The sequence below is a fragment of the Carex rostrata genome, chromosome 2 (genome assembly GCF_964058835.1).
Source record: "Carex rostrata chromosome 2, lpCarRost1.2, whole genome shotgun sequence".
NCBI classification, from domain to species: domain Eukaryota; kingdom Viridiplantae; phylum Streptophyta; class Magnoliopsida; order Poales; family Cyperaceae; genus Carex; species Carex rostrata.
The window spans coordinates 14,713,334-14,731,925 of record NC_135919.1 but is presented as its reverse complement, the minus strand read 5'-3'; the positions used below and the strand labels follow the sequence as shown (position 1 = coordinate 14,731,925).

Sequence of the window (18,592 nt, the reverse complement as noted above, 5' to 3'; positions counted from 1 at the left end):
AATTCGGTTAACCAATAACCGGATTTGGGAAAAACTTCTGGTTAACCATTAACCGGTTACCCATTAACCATTCAAAACAATATATCCGGTTAATGGTTAACCGGAAAGTTGTTGGTTTTTTTTTTTTTTTTAAAAACAGAAAATTTTAAATTTTTTTATTTTTTGTATTGAAATATTAGAAATGTTGAATATATTTCTTTGAAAATAGATGAAATACAATATAATTTGATTTATTAGAAAGACTGCAACAAATAACCCGGATCAATATTTTTCAGGCCGGATTTTTCGCTGCTGTAAGAAAAATTAATATATTTCTTTATGTGTTATTGGAAAAAAATAAAAATGCTTAGATTCTGAGTTATTGATCCCGGTTCAAAAGTCACTTCTATGTAATCCAGAAAATATTGTGATCCTTCTAGGACATTTAATTTATGAAAAGTTGTATCTATTTTTGAAACAAAATATAAACTTTAAGTTATTTAATAATTGTTATTAAAAAGAATTATCAAAATAGATGGAATATTTTTAAAAATTTAAAAATAACCCCACATGAATTTATTAGAAAGACTGTAACAAAATTTTTTTTATTTTTTTTATTGAAATGTTAGAAATATTGAATATATTTCTTTAAAAATAGATGAAATACAATATAATTTGATTTATTAGAAAGACTGTAACAAATAACCCGGATCAATATTTTTCAAGCCGGATTTTTCGCGGCTGTAAGAAAAATTAATATATTTCGTTATGTGTTATTGGACAAAAATAAAAATGTTTAGATTCCGAGTTATTGATCTCGGTTCAAAAGTCACTTCTATATAATCTAGAAAATATTGTGATCCTTCTAGGACATTTAATTTATGAAAAGTTGTATCTATTTTGAGAATTCTTTTTTAATAACAATTATTAAATAACTTAAAGTTTTTGTTTTTTTTCAAAAATAGATACAACTTTTCATAAATTAAATGTTCTAAAAGGATCACAATATTTTCTAGATTACATAGAAGTGACTTTTGAACCGGGATCAATAACTTGGTATCTAAACATTTTTATTTTTGTCCAATAACACATAACGAAATATATTAATTTTTCTTACAGCCGCGAAAAATCCGGCTTGAAAAATATTGATCCGGGTTATTTGTTACAGTCTTTCTAATAAATCAAATTATATTGTATTCCATCTATTTTTAAAGAAATATATTCAATATTTCTAACATTTCAATAAAAAAAATAAAAAAAAATTTGTTTTAAAAAAAAACAACTTTAAAAAAAAAATAAAAAAAAATAAGAGGACCGCCCCTCCCAGGGGCGGTCTGGTTGGAGTGTGGCCTGCCTGGGCCTGAGGCGGTCTGCTTGATTTTTGGACCGCCCCGGATCCAGGCGGTCGGGGCATTTTTAAAAAAAAATGGCATGTGAGGTTATTTTTAAAATTTTGTTTTTTTTGAAGGGTATTAATAAAAATGGCCGCCCACCGACCCAATAGATACAGTAACAGAGTAACTTGATAAACCAATGAAGCATCAATAGGAAAAGAACGTATTAAGAATAGTTCGGAGAAATTTAAGTTTATATAGAATTCATATTTGTCGACGACAAATTGTGTTTATACGGGATTCACGCATGACACGACGCAACTGATGGACGAGTAAAATTATTCCGCATATAATAACAGCCTTGTGAAATTCCAAGAAACAATAATGTTGACGTTATTATAATTTATTGAGCTAAATATCAACTTCTTCCTTTTTAAAATGAAATAATCTTTCCATGGCAGCTGCTGTCATGTTTTCAAAAAAAAAAAAATGAAATAATCTGAAAAACACCTTCTTCATGTGTATGTACAGCATTTGCGCAGGATACAGTCTAGATTCATGTGGTAGCTAGTGGTCTACATACATAAATTTGCCGGTTTTTTTATTAATAGAAATAAAATAAATAAAATATTTAAAAAGAACACTACTTTTGAGTTTTTGCGAAAACTAAGTAGATCGGGCTCTGTAAACCCGTCCCGGTTAATCGGATTAGCCGTTAACCAACATCACGGAAAAAAAAAAAAAAAAAAAAAAAAAATTTCCGGACGGGTTTAAGCATCCCGTCCCGGGCCTGAGAAAAAAAAAAAAAAAAAAAATCTGGACGGGTTAAGTAACCCCGTCCAGAATTTGAAAAAGTATATTATATTATATTATTTTTTGTTTTTTATATTATATTATATTATGATTTTATATATATTATATTTTTTTGTTTTTTATATTATATTATTATATTAATATACTTATATATATATATTATATTATGAATAGAACTAGTTTAGTTGTGCTTAAGTTCACCAAAGTGTTTGGTGAGCTTAACTCCAAAACTTATTAAATCGGTTTCAAATGACGAATTCAAACCGTTAGAACCTGCCTATGTTGCGAGTGATGCCTCTACATGTGAAAATTTTAAACGTTCAAATTAATTTAGTATAAAGTCAAGCGGTAAAAAAACGTTCAAAAAAATAAATGCACTAAAATTAATTTATTAATCTTTTAATCTTGACCGATTGACTTTATACTAAATTAATTTAAATGTTTAAAATTTTCACATGTAGACGCATCACTCGCAAGATAGGCAGGTTCTAACGGTTTGGATTCGTCATTTGAAACCGATTTAATAAGTTTTGGAGTTAAGCTCACCAAACACTTTGGTGGACTTAAGGCACAACTAAACTAGTTCTATTCATAATATAATATATATATATAAGTATATTAATATAATAATATAATATAAAAAACAAAAAAATATAATATATATAAAATCATAATATAATATAATATAATATAAAAAACAAAAAATAATATAATATAATATAATATAATATAATATAATAATATAATATAATAATATAATATAATAATATAATATAATATAATATAATAATATAATCTAATCTAATCTAATAATATAATATAATATACTTTTTCAAATTCTGGACGGGGTTACTTAACCCGTCCAGATTTTTTTTTTTTTTTTTTTTCCGTGATGTTGGTTAACGGCTAATCTGATTAACCGGGACGGGTCAATTGGACCCGTCCGGTGGGACGGGTTTACAGAGCCCGATCTACTTAGTTTTCGCAAAAACTCAAAAGTAGTGTTCTTTTTAAATATTTTATTTATTTTATTTCTATTAATAAAAAATTCGGCATAAATTTGCAAGGATGTAATAGTTTAGAGAAATAAATAGCAACATGCATATGATTCGTCTATACGAAGTTCACCCCGAAGAACGGAAAAAAGAAAAGAAAAGAATACGTGGGTTTCTTCTTGCCTAGAATTGGTCGGCAAGAATTTTTTATTTTAGTGACTGTTTTTTTTTCTGAAGGTTTCCATCTAGAAGGGAAATTGAAAAAAGAAAAAAAATGATACAACTAAGCTGGATTTTGGACATGCTAAAGATAAGTTTATTATTAACCCCCAAAAATATAAATTGCATTATCTTAACTGGCATCTCAATTTAATTGTGCAATTTCGTCAATCTAAACCCAACTTGAAATTAAGTCCTATACAGGCCAAGAAAATGATTGAAATTAAGTCCTAAAGATAAGAGTGATCACTGTTTAACCGTAAAAGATTACTGGAATTTTACAATCTCTTTGTAATCAGACTTCATGGAAAAGAAAATGGAGACCACCACAATTATAATTTCATTTCTTTACAAATTTCAGTAGATTGATATATCCTGGTTTTCTCACAAAAGTTTGTTCTTCATAAAATGCTCCTATTCCAAGGACTTGTTATTTAAATACACTTCAGTTTAGCATCGATTTATGCTCGTGTACCAAGTAAGCTATGAAAAACTGAAGAAAATTAATTGAAATAATCTTTCACCTGAACTTCATATTAATTAAATCATGGGCGTCTAACTGTCCCCGCCAAACCCCCACTGATTTGTTCATGCAGTTGATAAATACCCAACCAAAAGCTTGAATAAAATTATTGTTCCCTTCATGGATATGAATTTTAGTACATTTGAAACTTTTCCTTGGTCTTCTCGAAAACCTGCTCCGCAATGATTGCCCCATTTCCATCGGCCTGTTTGATCTCCAGGTGCGCTTTTTGATAGAATGAGGTGCCTCTCAAGGCATCTGCTATGAAATCATCAAATCCAATGGCTATAGCTGCCTCTGCCTTTGCACCGTAAACCAGCCTCTTCAGATACAAATGAATTGTACAAAACTAATTAGATGGTTTGAAAGATTAATCTACAATATAATTGCATAGCTTAAAAACTTTTTATGTGTCCAATTCAAACATCAAGCATACCCTGCAAGCTAAGCACCAGAACCGTGTATGCCCCTATAATATACACAAACATCACGCATTCCCCAAAGGAAGGGTACACAAGCATAAGAATGAAATTACACCCCTATTTAACACTTGCAAAGCTGCACTCAACCCAAGGATGGCAATCTCATTGGGAAAAAAAAAATGTTTTTTTCTCGTTTCATGATTTGGGACAGACTTGGGACTACAGAATTTGGGAACATTGGAAAGGAATTTCTGTAATCTGTGTTCTGTTGATTGAGAGAAAATGGAATACTTCTTAACTTAATTTGTGATACTCTCTTACCCCCATTTGGCAAGTGAAGTAAGGGTAAAAACTCTTACTTTACCTTAATCCTGCATACAGGAGTAGCTTTAGTTAAAGTAATTAGAGGATTAAAATCTCATTTTACTCAAATCAGCAGCAGGGGCTGAGCCAAGATTTTAGTAGGGTGGGGCAAAATTATAGGATGAGGCACAATTTTATAATTATTTTTATATTAAGTATATTTCTATAAATTTTTATGAGAAGCGCATAAAAATAGAAGCATATTTTAGGGTGAGACATAATTTATAATTATTTGAATCTTGAGTATATTTTTATAATTTTTTCTGAGAAAAGCACAGAAATAGAAGCACATTATTAAAAACATAGAAATAAGAATTATGACCTTGATCCTGGAAAGATGAATAGCGCCAAAGCACATGGGACATGGCTCGCAAGATGCATATATTTCGCACTCTGACAGCTCAATCTTTCCAAGTTTCTTGCATGCCTGTAAGAGGGAAATGGCAATTTAATTGAATACATTCCCAAAATAAAATTTAAGGTCTGAAAAGTTTAGTTTGTTACAGTGTTGCTAGCTGGTACAGACAGTTAGGTAAGAGCCATACCCATTTCAGAAAGTTTTAGGCTGCTTAATGACAAGGTGATATAATTTATTAAAAATTTATCTCTTGGCTTTAATTTTCATAGTTCAACAAAACGCAAGTGCAAAGGTTTAACCAACACATTTAGAGTTAACAAGAGCACAATCACTGATATTTTGCTCAAATGGGGTTGTTTTTATTTATTTTGTTCAAATGGGATTGTTTGAAATGAAAATCATTTTTGAGCGGAGTCTAATTTTTTCCCTTGGACTGTAAAACTCAGTTCACTAAGGCACTTGAACTACTGTTTAATCACATTGTGAACTATTTCACTAGGTTCAATCAAGCTATTGAATTCTAAGGAACACTTTTAACTTGAACAAAATTAACTCCTAATTGACGCTCGAAAAAAAAATTAAAAAGTGAAGATGAGTAATCTTCCTCTTCGACACATGATTCAGTTGCCTAGAGTGAACTATTTGAGTCACAATTGATAAAAAAAAAAAAAAGACTCACGGGATTGGTTACACCAAAGAAAAATACAACAGTCAGATGGGACCAAATTAAAAGTTCAAGGGCTCTAGCTGGGAGACCAAAACTCAGTCATTCCTCTATATTTTCTAATTTAGGTCATAATACATATTTCCAGACATTTATTTAACCATTTATTTGTGGCAATTTATAACTAATCTGATGGATGAGGTTAATTTTCTGAAAAATATATAGAATTTTTCTACTCTACTAGACATAAAATGCAAGATCTGGACAGTTAGCACCACCCTTAATACTAACATTAGTACCATGATCATACTCAAAGATTCTTTAGTAACACCATTCTGTACTTGTTTTAGTAATAGTAAGGTGCAGCACACACTGCAGAGGCTCAAATGCTAGTAGCATTAGCCAATTCAGAAGACTTTTTTCCAGGTGGCTGAATCAAAGCCAAAAGTAAAAGAAAAAAGGAATATAGAGCAAAACTAGCGTGTGCTATGCTCACCGAAATTTTGAAATTTCCGAATTCATCTAGTACAAAGTCAATCGGTCAAAAAATGATGAAAAATGAATCCATTAAAATAACTTACAAACTTCATTTTGTTGACCGCTTGACTTTATATGAAATAAATATGAAAATCTCAAAATTTTGCATGTGCACGCATCACTCGTAAAGTAGATTGTTTTCAATGATTTGGATTCGTCATTTTAATTCAATCCGATAGATTTTGGAGTTGTGTTCACCAAGCCCACTTGGTGAGCATAGCACACACTAGCTTTACTCAAATCTATAAATACCACAGTAAACTACATAGCCTCTTCATTCATCCCCCATTTAATCTAGGTAGCAATAATCAGAAAAAAAATCCACAAAAAAAAGCAGCTCATTATCCATTATTTTACATTATTTTACCTCACGAATGGCGGTGACCTCTGCATGAGCAGTGGGGTCGGTGCACTTCAAAACCATGTTGTGACAGCTCACGACGACCTCGTCATTACAAACCACAACAGCACCAAATGGCCCCCCATCACCAGAGTCGACCCCCTTGTAAGCCTCTTCAACGGCCTTAGACAAAAACTTGTGGTCTCTATTTTGCACAGCTGGAAAATACAGCATCGTCATCAGTAATTTAGCACAAAATTACAAAAGTGCGACAAGGTCCTTTGAGTTTAACTCAAAATACTTGGTGTATTTTTGGTTGTTACCATCAGCATTTTTTAAAAGGGTGAATTGAGTAATATAGGTTGGTAAAAGTTCTGTTCTCTTTGCCCAACAATTTAATCACATTGCAGTGTTAAATTTTTTTTTTTTATTTACTCTGGTTCTTGTCCATTTTAGAAGGAATACATCAGAAATGTGTACCAAATAATAGTATTCCTCTTGCATCCAAATGTTGATGTTGCCAATAAAATGAACAATTTTAATCTTAATTATACCAAATGGGAATTAAACTAAAATTAAGGACCATGATGTAAATACTAATTAAAACAAATGACATAATACAGGAATAGAGATGTGAACTAACCTTGTTGATGGCCAGCAAATGCAGATGCTACAGAGATAGTTCCGTCCTTTGTTTCCACAACTAAAATAAAAAGGAAATATTAACAAGAACTCACTTTTATTGTGTTTACTTAAACAAATGCACACATGGAACTATGCAGGACAATGGGTACTGGGTGAGAATTAAAAAATCATCAGAGCCATGTCTAAAATAGCCAACATGAAACTCTCATAGCAGCTTATGGGTACTCCTATTGTGCTGTTTGTACTGGTACTTGCTGAAATTAAGTTCCACTTCCAAGGTTTGGTTCCAGAAAAACTGAATGAAACACCACACACAAACAAAGTCACAAAAATTAAACACGTGTAGGAAGCAACAAAAAAGAAAAGCTAATGGTGCTACCAGAATATGATACCAGTACAGGTAAGTAGTTCCAACTAGTAACAAGATTAATTAATACCACTAGGTCTATAAAAGAAAATAAAAGGTATTACTTGCCCCTATTGGATCTCCAATTTTGGTGTTGGGTGGGAAAGGGGGGGAAATTCTTAATAAAAAGAAATTATATCAATCATTTTGCTTTTGGATGATTGTAGTTCTATGAGGCAAAAATTATTACAAAATATAATTTGCATATTTAGTAAATCCAAATCTATTTACAAACTACAAGCAATATAGAAATATAAAAATATAACTTTAATCAATAATTTATAACATTCAACTAATAGAAACTTTTAGATTCTACCATACAAACTTGCATGCAAACTGTAGCAACATTTGCAAAAATAATTTTAGTTGATCATTAGCAGAGTTTTACAATTCCACTATATAAACTTATAATCGCAAAAAATAAAGAAAAGAAAAAAACAATTTCCTCTTGGTATATCCTAAGCCAAATTAAAAAAAATAACTTTTTAAGGATTGGGCCCATCTTTCTACCCAAGGAAGTTAATGTGCCAGTTGTAGCAGTTAACAGCCAGAGATATCATACAATTACATAGTCTAAAAAAATAAGCTAGCAAAAATCAAAATTACTTACTTAAAAGCTACTACAACAAGAAACCGGAATCCAAGGAAAATTCCAGATCCCAAAAGTTGCGACATTTACCCAAATTACCCCATCGCAGTACGCCAAACAAGATGAAAACAACAACTTTCGTGCCGCAATGCAAACCAAAGTTGAACGAAAATGATTCAATTAAGGTGCGGTCAGGTTCGAACGAAACAAAAAGATTAGACAGAGAGATACCTTGTGCCTCTTCCATTGAGACTTGAGAGAGATGGAGATTCCTCCTCGGATGATAAAGAGATGGGATCTCGAAAGACAGAGAGAGAGGGAGAGAGAAATAAAAAGAGACGTGAAAAGTTCAAAGAGGACAGTGACCAGAGGTATATAGATTTATAGAGCCTTGCGTTTATTTATGCTGGATGTGAATTGAGAAAAGAGATGAGAAGGTTTGCCGTGTGGTGGTGCTTGTAAGAAGGTTCGTGGATCGACGAAAATAAAAAGAGACGGATTGTGGGATCCATGATGAATAAAATATTCCATAGACTTGGTGCATGCGCAGCATGCCTCAATTTTAGATTGCAAGTCGTATAATAAGGAGAAATAATAGACAATCAGCAAAAGGACTATTAGAATAAAAAATGAAATTATAATTATGATATTGTAAATATATTTTGTTTATTACATTTTGTGTATTTTGGATATTATTTGATTACTAATAGGAGTAGAACTATGGTGTTCTTAAGTTCATTAAGTTTCTCGGTGAACTCAAATCTAAAACTCATCGAATCGTTTTTAAACGACGAATTTGAACCGTTGAAATCTGTTTATTTTACGAGTGATGCATCTACATGTAAAAAAATTAATTTTGCATAGAGTCAAGTGGTTAAAAAAAGTTTAAAAAATGAATGTATTAAAATTAGTTTATTAACCTTCTAATTTTGACCACTTGACTTTATACGAAACTAATTCAAATGTTTAAAATTTTCACATGTGGACGCATCACTCATATGGTAGGCGGGTTTCAACGGTTCGGATTCGTTATTTGAAGCCGATTTGACGGGTTGTGGACTTTAGTTCACCAAGGGACTTAGTGAACTTAAGAAGAATGTGTGTCCTCTGCATTAACTCAAAAGAGAATCTTTTGAATTAATGAATCTCAACTGTCTGATTTTAAACGGAGTCAATCCAGCTCCTGTCTATACTATTGGAGTACTTTAATATTAGTGCAGATCTAATCTGCATGAATCTTAAAACAGATCGAACGGTTGAGATACATTAACTCAAAAGATTCTATTTTGAGTTAATGCAGAGGATTTGAATCACTTAGGGGGCGTTTGGTTCGCACTATAGACTATTCCCATGCCAGAGAGGATATAAGGATTGCAGGGAATGTAATTCTAAGGAATATTATTTCAAGAAATATGTCATTATCATGCTTATATTCAGCGAATGTAATTCCAAGGAATACTATTCCAAGGAATATGTCATTATCATGTTTGATTCGCGCATGGCTGTTGTTTTCATTTATTTTACGAGTGATGCGTCTACATGTAAAAAAAATTAATTTTGAAATTAATTTTGCATAAATTCAAGTGGTCAAAAAAAGTTTAAAAAATGAATGTATTAAAATTAATTTATTAATCTTCTAATTTTGACTAGACTTTTGCTAAACCCGGAACGGGTAGAACCCGTTTTGCCCGGCCCGTACCCGTTACCCGTGGTACCCGTACCCGTTGCCCGGGTACAAACGGGTAGACGGGTAGACGGGTACGGGTAATAAACGGACCGGAGAACGTGATTTAAAAAATAACCCGTTGTACCCGTACCCGTCTACCCGCCAACCCGTACCCGCCTACCCGTACCCCTATACCCGCCTACCCGTACCCGTACCCATACCCGTTACCCGTTACCCGTACCCTTTACCCGGTTGCCCGTACCCGTTACCCGTACCCGTTACCCGTTACCCGTTACCCGTACCCGCCAACTTTACCCGTACCCACTTTTGAAATTCAAATTTTGAATTGTACCGCCGGTTCAAGAGGGGCCCGGTCCGGGTCAAATCAAACCCGGCCGGACCCACCCGGGTCACGTCGGTTTTTTTTTTTTTTTTTTTTTTTTTTTTTTTTTTTTTTCAAATTTTATTCCCTCTCCAATTTTTTCTTTAAATACACCCCTCTAATCCTCTTCCTCTCCACATTCTAACTCAAATTCTCAAATTCTCAATCCCTCAAACTCAATCTCAAATTCTCATTTTTCATTATTCTCAATTTTTAAATTTATTTTTAAAAAAATATATGGTTGTAATTTAATTCATTTTACCAATACGCAAACGGAATTAGAGGTTCGCTAAACCCGTTACGGAATTACGAAGGTATCAAAATTACAAAGTTCGGCACCTCCCGCAAGATTTTTCCGCGAAATTTAAAGGTTAGATTTATTTTATGTTAGATTAATTTATTTTTGTAGAGTAATTTAAAATTTGATATTAGATTTATTGTTGTAGATAAATGTATAATTTAAATTGAATGTTAGATTTAGTTTATGATAGATTTGTTAGATTTATTTAATTTATGTTAGATTTGTTAGATTTATTGAATGTTACAATTATTTAATTTATGTTAGATTTGTTAGATGTGATTATGTGAACTTGTGAAATAATTAGATTTATTTTGAATATGTTAGATTTTATTTTTGAAATTCGGATTTATTTTTAATAGGTTAAAAAAATATGTTAGATTCATTTTTGTTAGATTCATTTATTTTTGTAGAGTAATTTAAAATTTGATATTAGATTTATTGTTGTAGATAAATGTATAATTTAAATTGAATGTTAGATTTAGTTTATGATAGATTTGTTAGATTTATTTAATTTATGTTAGATTTGTTAGATTTATTGAATCTTACATTTATTTAATTTATGTTAGATTTGTTAGATGTGATTATGTGAACTTGTGAAATAATTAGATTTATTTTGAATATGTTAGATTTTATTTTTGAAATTCGGATTTATTTTTAATAGGTTAAAAAAATATGTTAGATTCATTTTTGTGAATATGTGAAATATTTTGAATATGTTAGATTTATTTTTGAAAATGATAAATTTATTTTGAATAAGTTATATTTATTTCGAATATGATAGATTTATTATGTGAACTTGTGAAATAATTAGATTTATTTTGAATATGTTAGATTTATTTTTGAATAGGTTAGATTTTATCTTTGTTTTTTCAAATTCTTTTTTTTTTCTGTTTTTCCTATTTTTTCTGTTTTTTTCCAGATGTTTTTAATTTTATTTTTTTCTGTTTTTTTTAAATAAAGTTGTATTTGAAATTCATTATATAATTAGGTTAGATATATTTGTTGAATATGTTAAGTAATTGTATTTATTTTTGAATATGTTAGATTTATTTTTCAATAGGTTAGATTTTATCTTTGTTTTTTCAAATTCTTTTTTTTTTTTCTGTTTTTCCTATTTTTTCTGTTTTTTTCCAGATTTTTTTAATTTTATTTTTTTCTGTTTTTTTTTAAATAAAGTTGTATTTGAAATTCATTATATAATTAGGTTAGATATATTTGTTGAATATGTTAAGTAATTGTATTTATTTTTGAATACGTTAGATTTATTTTTGAATAGGTTAGATTTTATCTTTGTTTTTTCAAATTCTTTTTTTTTCTGTTTTTCCTATTTTTTCTGTTTTTTTCCAGATTTTTTTAATTTTATTTTTTTCTGTTTTTTTTAAAATAAAGTTGTATTTGAAATTCATTATATAATTAGGTTAGATATATTTGTTGAATATGTTAAGTAATTGTATTTATTTTTGAATATGTTAGATTTATTTTTGAATAGGTTAGATTTTATCTTTGTTTTTTCAAATTCTTTTTTTTTTTCTGTTTTTCCTATTTTTTCTGTTTTTTTCCAGATTTTTTTAATTTTATTTTTTTCTGTTTTTTTTTAAATAAAGTTGTATTTGAAATTCATTATATAATTAGGTTAGATATATTTGTTGAATATGTTAAGTAATTGTATTTATTTTTGAATATGTTAGATTTATTTTTCAATAGGTTAGATTTTATCTTTGTTTTTTCAAATTCTTTTTTTTTTTTTCTGTTTTTCCTATTTTTTCTGTTTTTTTCCAGATTTTTTTAATTTTATTTTTTTCTGTTTTTTTTAAATAAAGTTGTATTTGAAATTCATTATATAACTAGGTTAGATTTATTTGTTGAATATGGTAAGTAATTGTATTTATTTTTTAATATGTTAGATTTATTTTTCAATAGATTAGATTTTAATCATTTTATTTTTGTTTTTTCAAATTCTTTTTTTCTTCTTCTGTTTTTTCCGGATTTTTTAAGATTTATTTTTTTCTGTTTTTTTTTTTAAAGAAGTTGTATTTGAAATTCATTATATAACTAGGTTAGATTTATTTGTTGAATATGGTAAGTAATTGTATTTATTTTTGAATATAGGTTTACATTTTTTAAAAATGTCATCTCATCGTGATTCGGTGCAAGAAGATATCGCGAGAATGTCGGCCGATATTTTTGGCCCCGAAATACCAACTACAAATTATCCACAAGATTATTCACAAAATTATTTTGATAGTTCCTCTCAAATGCCGCCACCTAATTATCCACAACCTCCCCAAAATTATCAAAGAAGAGACCAAATGCTACAAACAAATTATCAACAAAACCCCCAAACGGGTGCACCGTATTATACTTCAAATGATCCAAACACATTCATTCCACAAGAATCACATCAACTACCACCACCGTATGCATATGGAGGCACTTCTTCCGTTGCATCGTCGAGTCAACTCAACCCCCCTATTTCAGGTACTCCTTCGACAAGTGTCACTGAAATTCAAGAAGAAGGTCTCGCTCCTCCTCCGCCAATTGTCCCCCGCCCCCCACAACAACCAGCAGCAAAGAAGGCTAGAAGACCTCCCGAATACAACCAATATTGGTTTGAATGGTATGATGTGTGACCAAAGATGACGACGGTTACTTGAAAACTCTTTATTGTAAGGTAGACCATTGCAAGAAACCTTATTTTGTTTATAAACAAGCTAGTGGTATGAGTAGCTTTAAAAGACATGTTGATGTGCATATTAGAAAGGGTGAAAACTATAACCCGAATAATACCCCGCAAATTCAAACTCAAATCACCCCGGATGGTACTTTAACCAACCCAAAATTTGATGAAAAAAGAATGCTTAGTGAATTGGCCCGGTACATAACCCACAAAGCCCAACCAATTCATAATTATTTTTAATGTAATAAATTAATTTAAGATATTATTATTTATAATTTATTATTTTAATTATAATGAGAATTTGAAAATAAAATAAAATGACTTGCTTAAAGAAATAAATAAATAGATTTGTACTTAGCCGTATAAATATACAAATTTTCGTACGAATAATTTTTATATATAAGGTACAAATTTTATTCATTTATAAATTATAAAGACGCGACTTGATAATTTCATGTATATATATACTCTATTTGATATCGAACTATTCATATTATAAAAATCGAATTATAAACACATAATAATATTTATACGACACTGTAAAAAAAACAGAAAAAAAATATTAAACAAAACAGGAAAAAAAAACAGAAACAAAGACAGAAAAAATAAAAAAACGGAAATACAAAACTGAAAAAAAAAACTGAAAAAAAAAACTGAAAAAAAACAGAAAGAAAAACAGAAAAAAAAACAGAAAAAAAAACGGAAAGAAAAACAGAAAAAAAAACAAGGAAAAAACAGAAAAAAAAAAAAAAAAAAAAATGGGCGGACCGGACCCGTACCCGCGGTACCCGTACCCGTCAACCCGCAACGGGTACGGGTAATAAACGGACCGGATATACATTTTTGGAAATTTACCCGTCTACCCGTTACAGGTTTTACCCGTACCCGACCTACCCCTTTACCCGTCCTACCCGTTACCCGTAACGGGCAACTCGGAACGGGTCACGGGTTACCCGTTAGCAAATGTCTAATTTTGACCGCTTTACTTTATACTAAATTAATTCAAATGTTTAAAATTTTCACATGTAGACACATCACTCATATGGTAGGCGGGTTTCAACGGTTCGGATTTGTTATTTGAAGCCGATTTTACGGGTTTTAGACTTGAGTTCACCAAGGCTCAAAAGAGAATCTTTTGAGTTAATGAATCTCAACTGTTTGATTTTAAACGGAGTCAATCCGGCTCCTGTCTATAATATTTGAGTACTTTAATATTAGTGCAAATAAAATCCGCACGAATCTTAAAACAGATTGGACGATTGAGATACATTAACTCAAAAGATTCTATGAATTCACTTGGGGGGGTTTGGTTCGTGCTATAGACTACTCCCAGGCCAAAGAGGATATAAATATTGCAGGGAATGTAATTCTAAGGAATATTATTTGAAGAAATATTCATTATCATGCTTATATTCAGGGAATGTAATTCCAAGGAATATTATTCCAAGGACTATGTCATTATCATGTTTGGTTCGCGCATGGCTATTGTTTTCATTTATTTTACAAGTTATGCATCTACATGTAAAAAAATTTAATTTTAAAATTAATTTTGCATAAAGTCAAGTGGTCAAAAAAACGTTTAAAAAATGAATGTATTAAAATTAATTTATTAACATTCTAATTTTGACCTCTTGACTTTATACTAAATTAATTCGAATATTTAAAATTTTCACATGTAGACGCATCACTCATATGGTAGGCGGGTTTCAACGGTTCAGATTTGTTATTTGAAGCCGATTTGATGGGTTTTAGACTTGAGTTCACCAAGGGACTTGGTGAACTTAAGACGAATGTGTATCCTCTGCATTAACTCAAAAGAGAATCTTATGAGTTAGTGAATCTCAACTGTCTGATTTTAAACGGAGTCAATCCGGCTCCTGTCTATAATATTGGAGTACTTTAATATTAGTGCAGATCTAATCTGCACGAATCTTAAAACAGATTGGACGGTTGAGATACATAGAGAATCTTTTGGGTTAATTTAGAGGATATGAATTCACTTAGGGGGCATTTGATTTGCGGAATGTAATTCTAAGGAATATTATCTCAAGAAATATGTCATTATCATGCTTATATTCAGGGAATGTAATTCCAAGGAATACTATTCCAAGGAATATGTCATTATCATGTTTGGTTCGCGCATGGCTATTGTTTTCATTATTTCAGATAATGTGTCATTCTTATGTTCGGTTCGCATATAACTATTTCAATAGCTATCGAGACACATCTTCACTGTCTTTTAAATTATTAACTAAATTTTGTTCAAAACAAATTATTTGATTCGCATAAATATAAGTTGAACCAATGAATTAGAAATTGAACTAAATATTACAATTAATTGGTTTCAATCAGATTAGTTTAAAATTTATATTATAACTAATGATCAATGTTCACACAAAAGCGTATGCACAAAGTTTCAGTACAGCAAGCTGTATCTTTTAACTTTGATTACACTTTCGACTCAGATTGCAAGTGTACAATCCTAATCGTGTAGTATTATCAAGTATCGATCCACAGGGACGATTGAAACTTAACTGGACTTTACTTAAATTAAATAAACTCTAGAAGTTGCAAATGTGATTTTGGTGTTTTAAAAAGATAAATAATAATATTCAAAACAATAAATATTTTTGGGGTTTTGTTTAATAAGAATAAAAAGGCGTTTCCAGGGTTTCAGACTCATCTAAGTTCTACCTCTCAGTCCCTGATACGGGCCATACAGCTTCCTGTACGGGTCGTATCAGGTGACACGGGCTGTACAGCTTCCTGTCCGGTCCGTACTGACTTCGAGTTAATGCACCAGATACAATTTCTTTGTGTTGTTCCTTTGTGTAGGTTCAACTGATCAGACCTAATGTTCCTAAAGCTCAACCGTCGTATGTTGGTTCATTAACTTGGTATGGAATTGCAATATCTACCCTCGTCGGGTTCTAGACCTCAAATGTCGTATATTGGTCTGAATTACCTAGTTGCTTGTTTGGTATACTAAAGGTAACCTCTTATCCGTCGATAAGAGGAAATGTTCACCTTTCGGCTACTACTTGGTTTCACCTTTCTGGTCACTAATCTTACCTCATGTACTTAGTTTGGTCGAGAGATTATAAGGGTTGTAATGCGCTACAGATGTGGCCATTCATCTATTGGCAAACCAATAATAATCAAACAATTTCTGCTGAGCAATTAAAATTGAACACAATAAAGGAAACACAAAAATTCCAATATCCAACATGCAAAACAAAACATTCGATTACATCTTAACCTTAGAAACTAAAAAGCCTAATCTAAAATAATAAAAAAAAGCAAATAAAAGAGATAAAGATAATGGAGTTCATGGCAAAACTCGAAGAACGAAGAAGATTCATCGCAAAACTCACGTTTTCCTCCTCTCTACTTCGTCTCCAAGCCGTGCCGTCGCTCCCAAACCCTAGGTTTTCTCCTCTACTCCAGAATTAGCTCTCAGGTGCAAGAAATCCCGTATATATCCATCTCTGGCCGATCTTCCTTCGGTAGACCTTGTTTCCAGATTCTGGATATGTTTCCGAATTTGTATGGTACGACCCGGACAGGATCCTGTCCGACCCGTACAACTGTGTTTCTTCTGGGGTCGAGTCAGCGATCGGACTGGTGATCGGATCGAGGCTGGTATGACTCGGACAGCCTCTTGTACGGGTCGTGTAGAAATTTTCCAAATCTAGATTTCTCCTCGATTTCGCCCGAATCCTGCAAAATAAGAACGAACTTGCAGCAGTACCATATTCTATAGATATTCAATGAATTACGACCGATTTAATGGTTCTAAACACAGGTTTTGATACAAAATATGGGTCGAAAAGTAGATAGGATTACGAGATATCAATCAAATACTCTCGTACCAGTACATCCTTACAAAAAAAAAAGGGTAAAGCCAAAGAAAATACAATTGACAATCAATCCTGTTGTCAGCCACTCTCATACCAGTATAACCTCTTAGCAATTTTTAAGCCATAAATTCATGTCATACACACATCTATAAACTAGAGATCTAGCTAGAAAAAATCTTCACTAAATACAAAAATTCTCAAATTCTTCCCTTGAATGATCAATAGAATCACTCTAGTGCAAAGCCCCTAAAATTTTTAGAAATTGTTACTAACTAATGTTTGATTATGAAATATCACTCAAACTCAATAGTCAGTACCTCATACCTCGAAGATCTTTATTGTATCCCATTTTTTGTTAATAACCCCCAGAAAAACTAAGTTACATCAATTTTAAATACAAAAAAATGTCTCAGTAAGTCAGCTCTAGTAACAGTCTAGCACAGAAAGAGGAGATGAGAGATAGAGAGATAAAACTAACAACTATAAGTGCGGTAACAGATTCATTCATTCATCTATTCTCCTCTAACAAATGTCCTATCACAATACAAGCTCAAAGCAATACGATGAATATATTTATCAAAACAATAAATTGATAATCAGAACCCGAGAATCCCTATTCCAGCATCATGGCTTCAAAATCGAATGACCACGAAAATTAGAATTTTCTTCATAGAATTTGCCAAAATTTTCACATGAGGGATATACGTGAAGTAGAAATAAGGTCCTGAGGCTGGCTTCAAGCGAAAAGTTGACCAAAGATATAGGCAAATTTGAAATTTTAGACTGGATAGTAATTAGCCCAAAAGAAATAATCTAAAAAGAAGAGTCAAGAGGAGAGAGAGAATCAGAGAAGAGAGGAAACTGGCAAGGAGATAAATCAGAGACGGAGAAGAGAATTACGCAAAAAAAGAAAAATAAATCCACGGAGAAGAGAGCAAATCCAGAAGATGAAGAGGAGAGCCCAACGAAAAAAAAAGATTCCCGTCAAGCGGGAATTAAGAAAAGCCGCATTTTTTTCGACTAGCGCAATAGCCATAAACAAGGTAATCAGAATACCAGGGAATCACGCTATTACTATGTCTATTCCCTTTCTGCCAAACATGATAATGTAATAGAATGGTATCAGGATGGCCGGGAATCACTCTCTAAGGTCCTGTTTGGCGTGTTACTATTTACGTGAAAAAAAAAATTCATTTAGGCTGAATTTTTTTTTCCACGTAAACAGTAATTTTCAATTCATATTTCTAGTAGAAACGCTGAATAGGTCCTAAATGCACAAACCAAATACCCCCTTAAGAACACCCTAGTTCTACTCTACTAAAAGAATATCTATAGAGTAAAGTTAATATACACTTAAGTGTACCAAGTGTATTGTACACTTAACGTCATCAGATTTCTTTAAAAGTCGTGCTACCACGACTTTTAAAAAATCTACACGACTTTTAAAGAAATTTGACGGTCATAAAGTTAAGTATACGGTACACTTAAGTGTATATTAGTTTTACTCATATTTATAAAT

The 18,592-nt window shown here is 31.3% G+C and overlaps 1 protein-coding gene across 1 annotated transcript; it reads right to left on the bottom strand.

The window, feature by feature from the left end:
* Positions 1-3,847: 3,847 nt before the first annotated feature.
* LOC144544566 (Cytidine/deoxycytidylate deaminase family protein) lies at positions 3,848-8,645 on the bottom strand. The gene is made up of 5 exons (XM_078293100.1): positions 8,419-8,645; positions 7,191-7,250; positions 6,575-6,765; positions 4,971-5,075; positions 3,848-4,185 (listed from the first exon to the last, which is right to left on the bottom strand). The coding sequence occupies exons 1-5, from the start codon at positions 8,432-8,434 to the stop codon at positions 3,997-3,999; spliced, it is 561 nt and encodes a 186-aa protein (XP_078149226.1). The 5' UTR covers positions 8,435-8,645; the 3' UTR covers positions 3,848-3,996.
* Between the last annotated feature and the right edge of the window lie 9,947 nt (positions 8,646-18,592).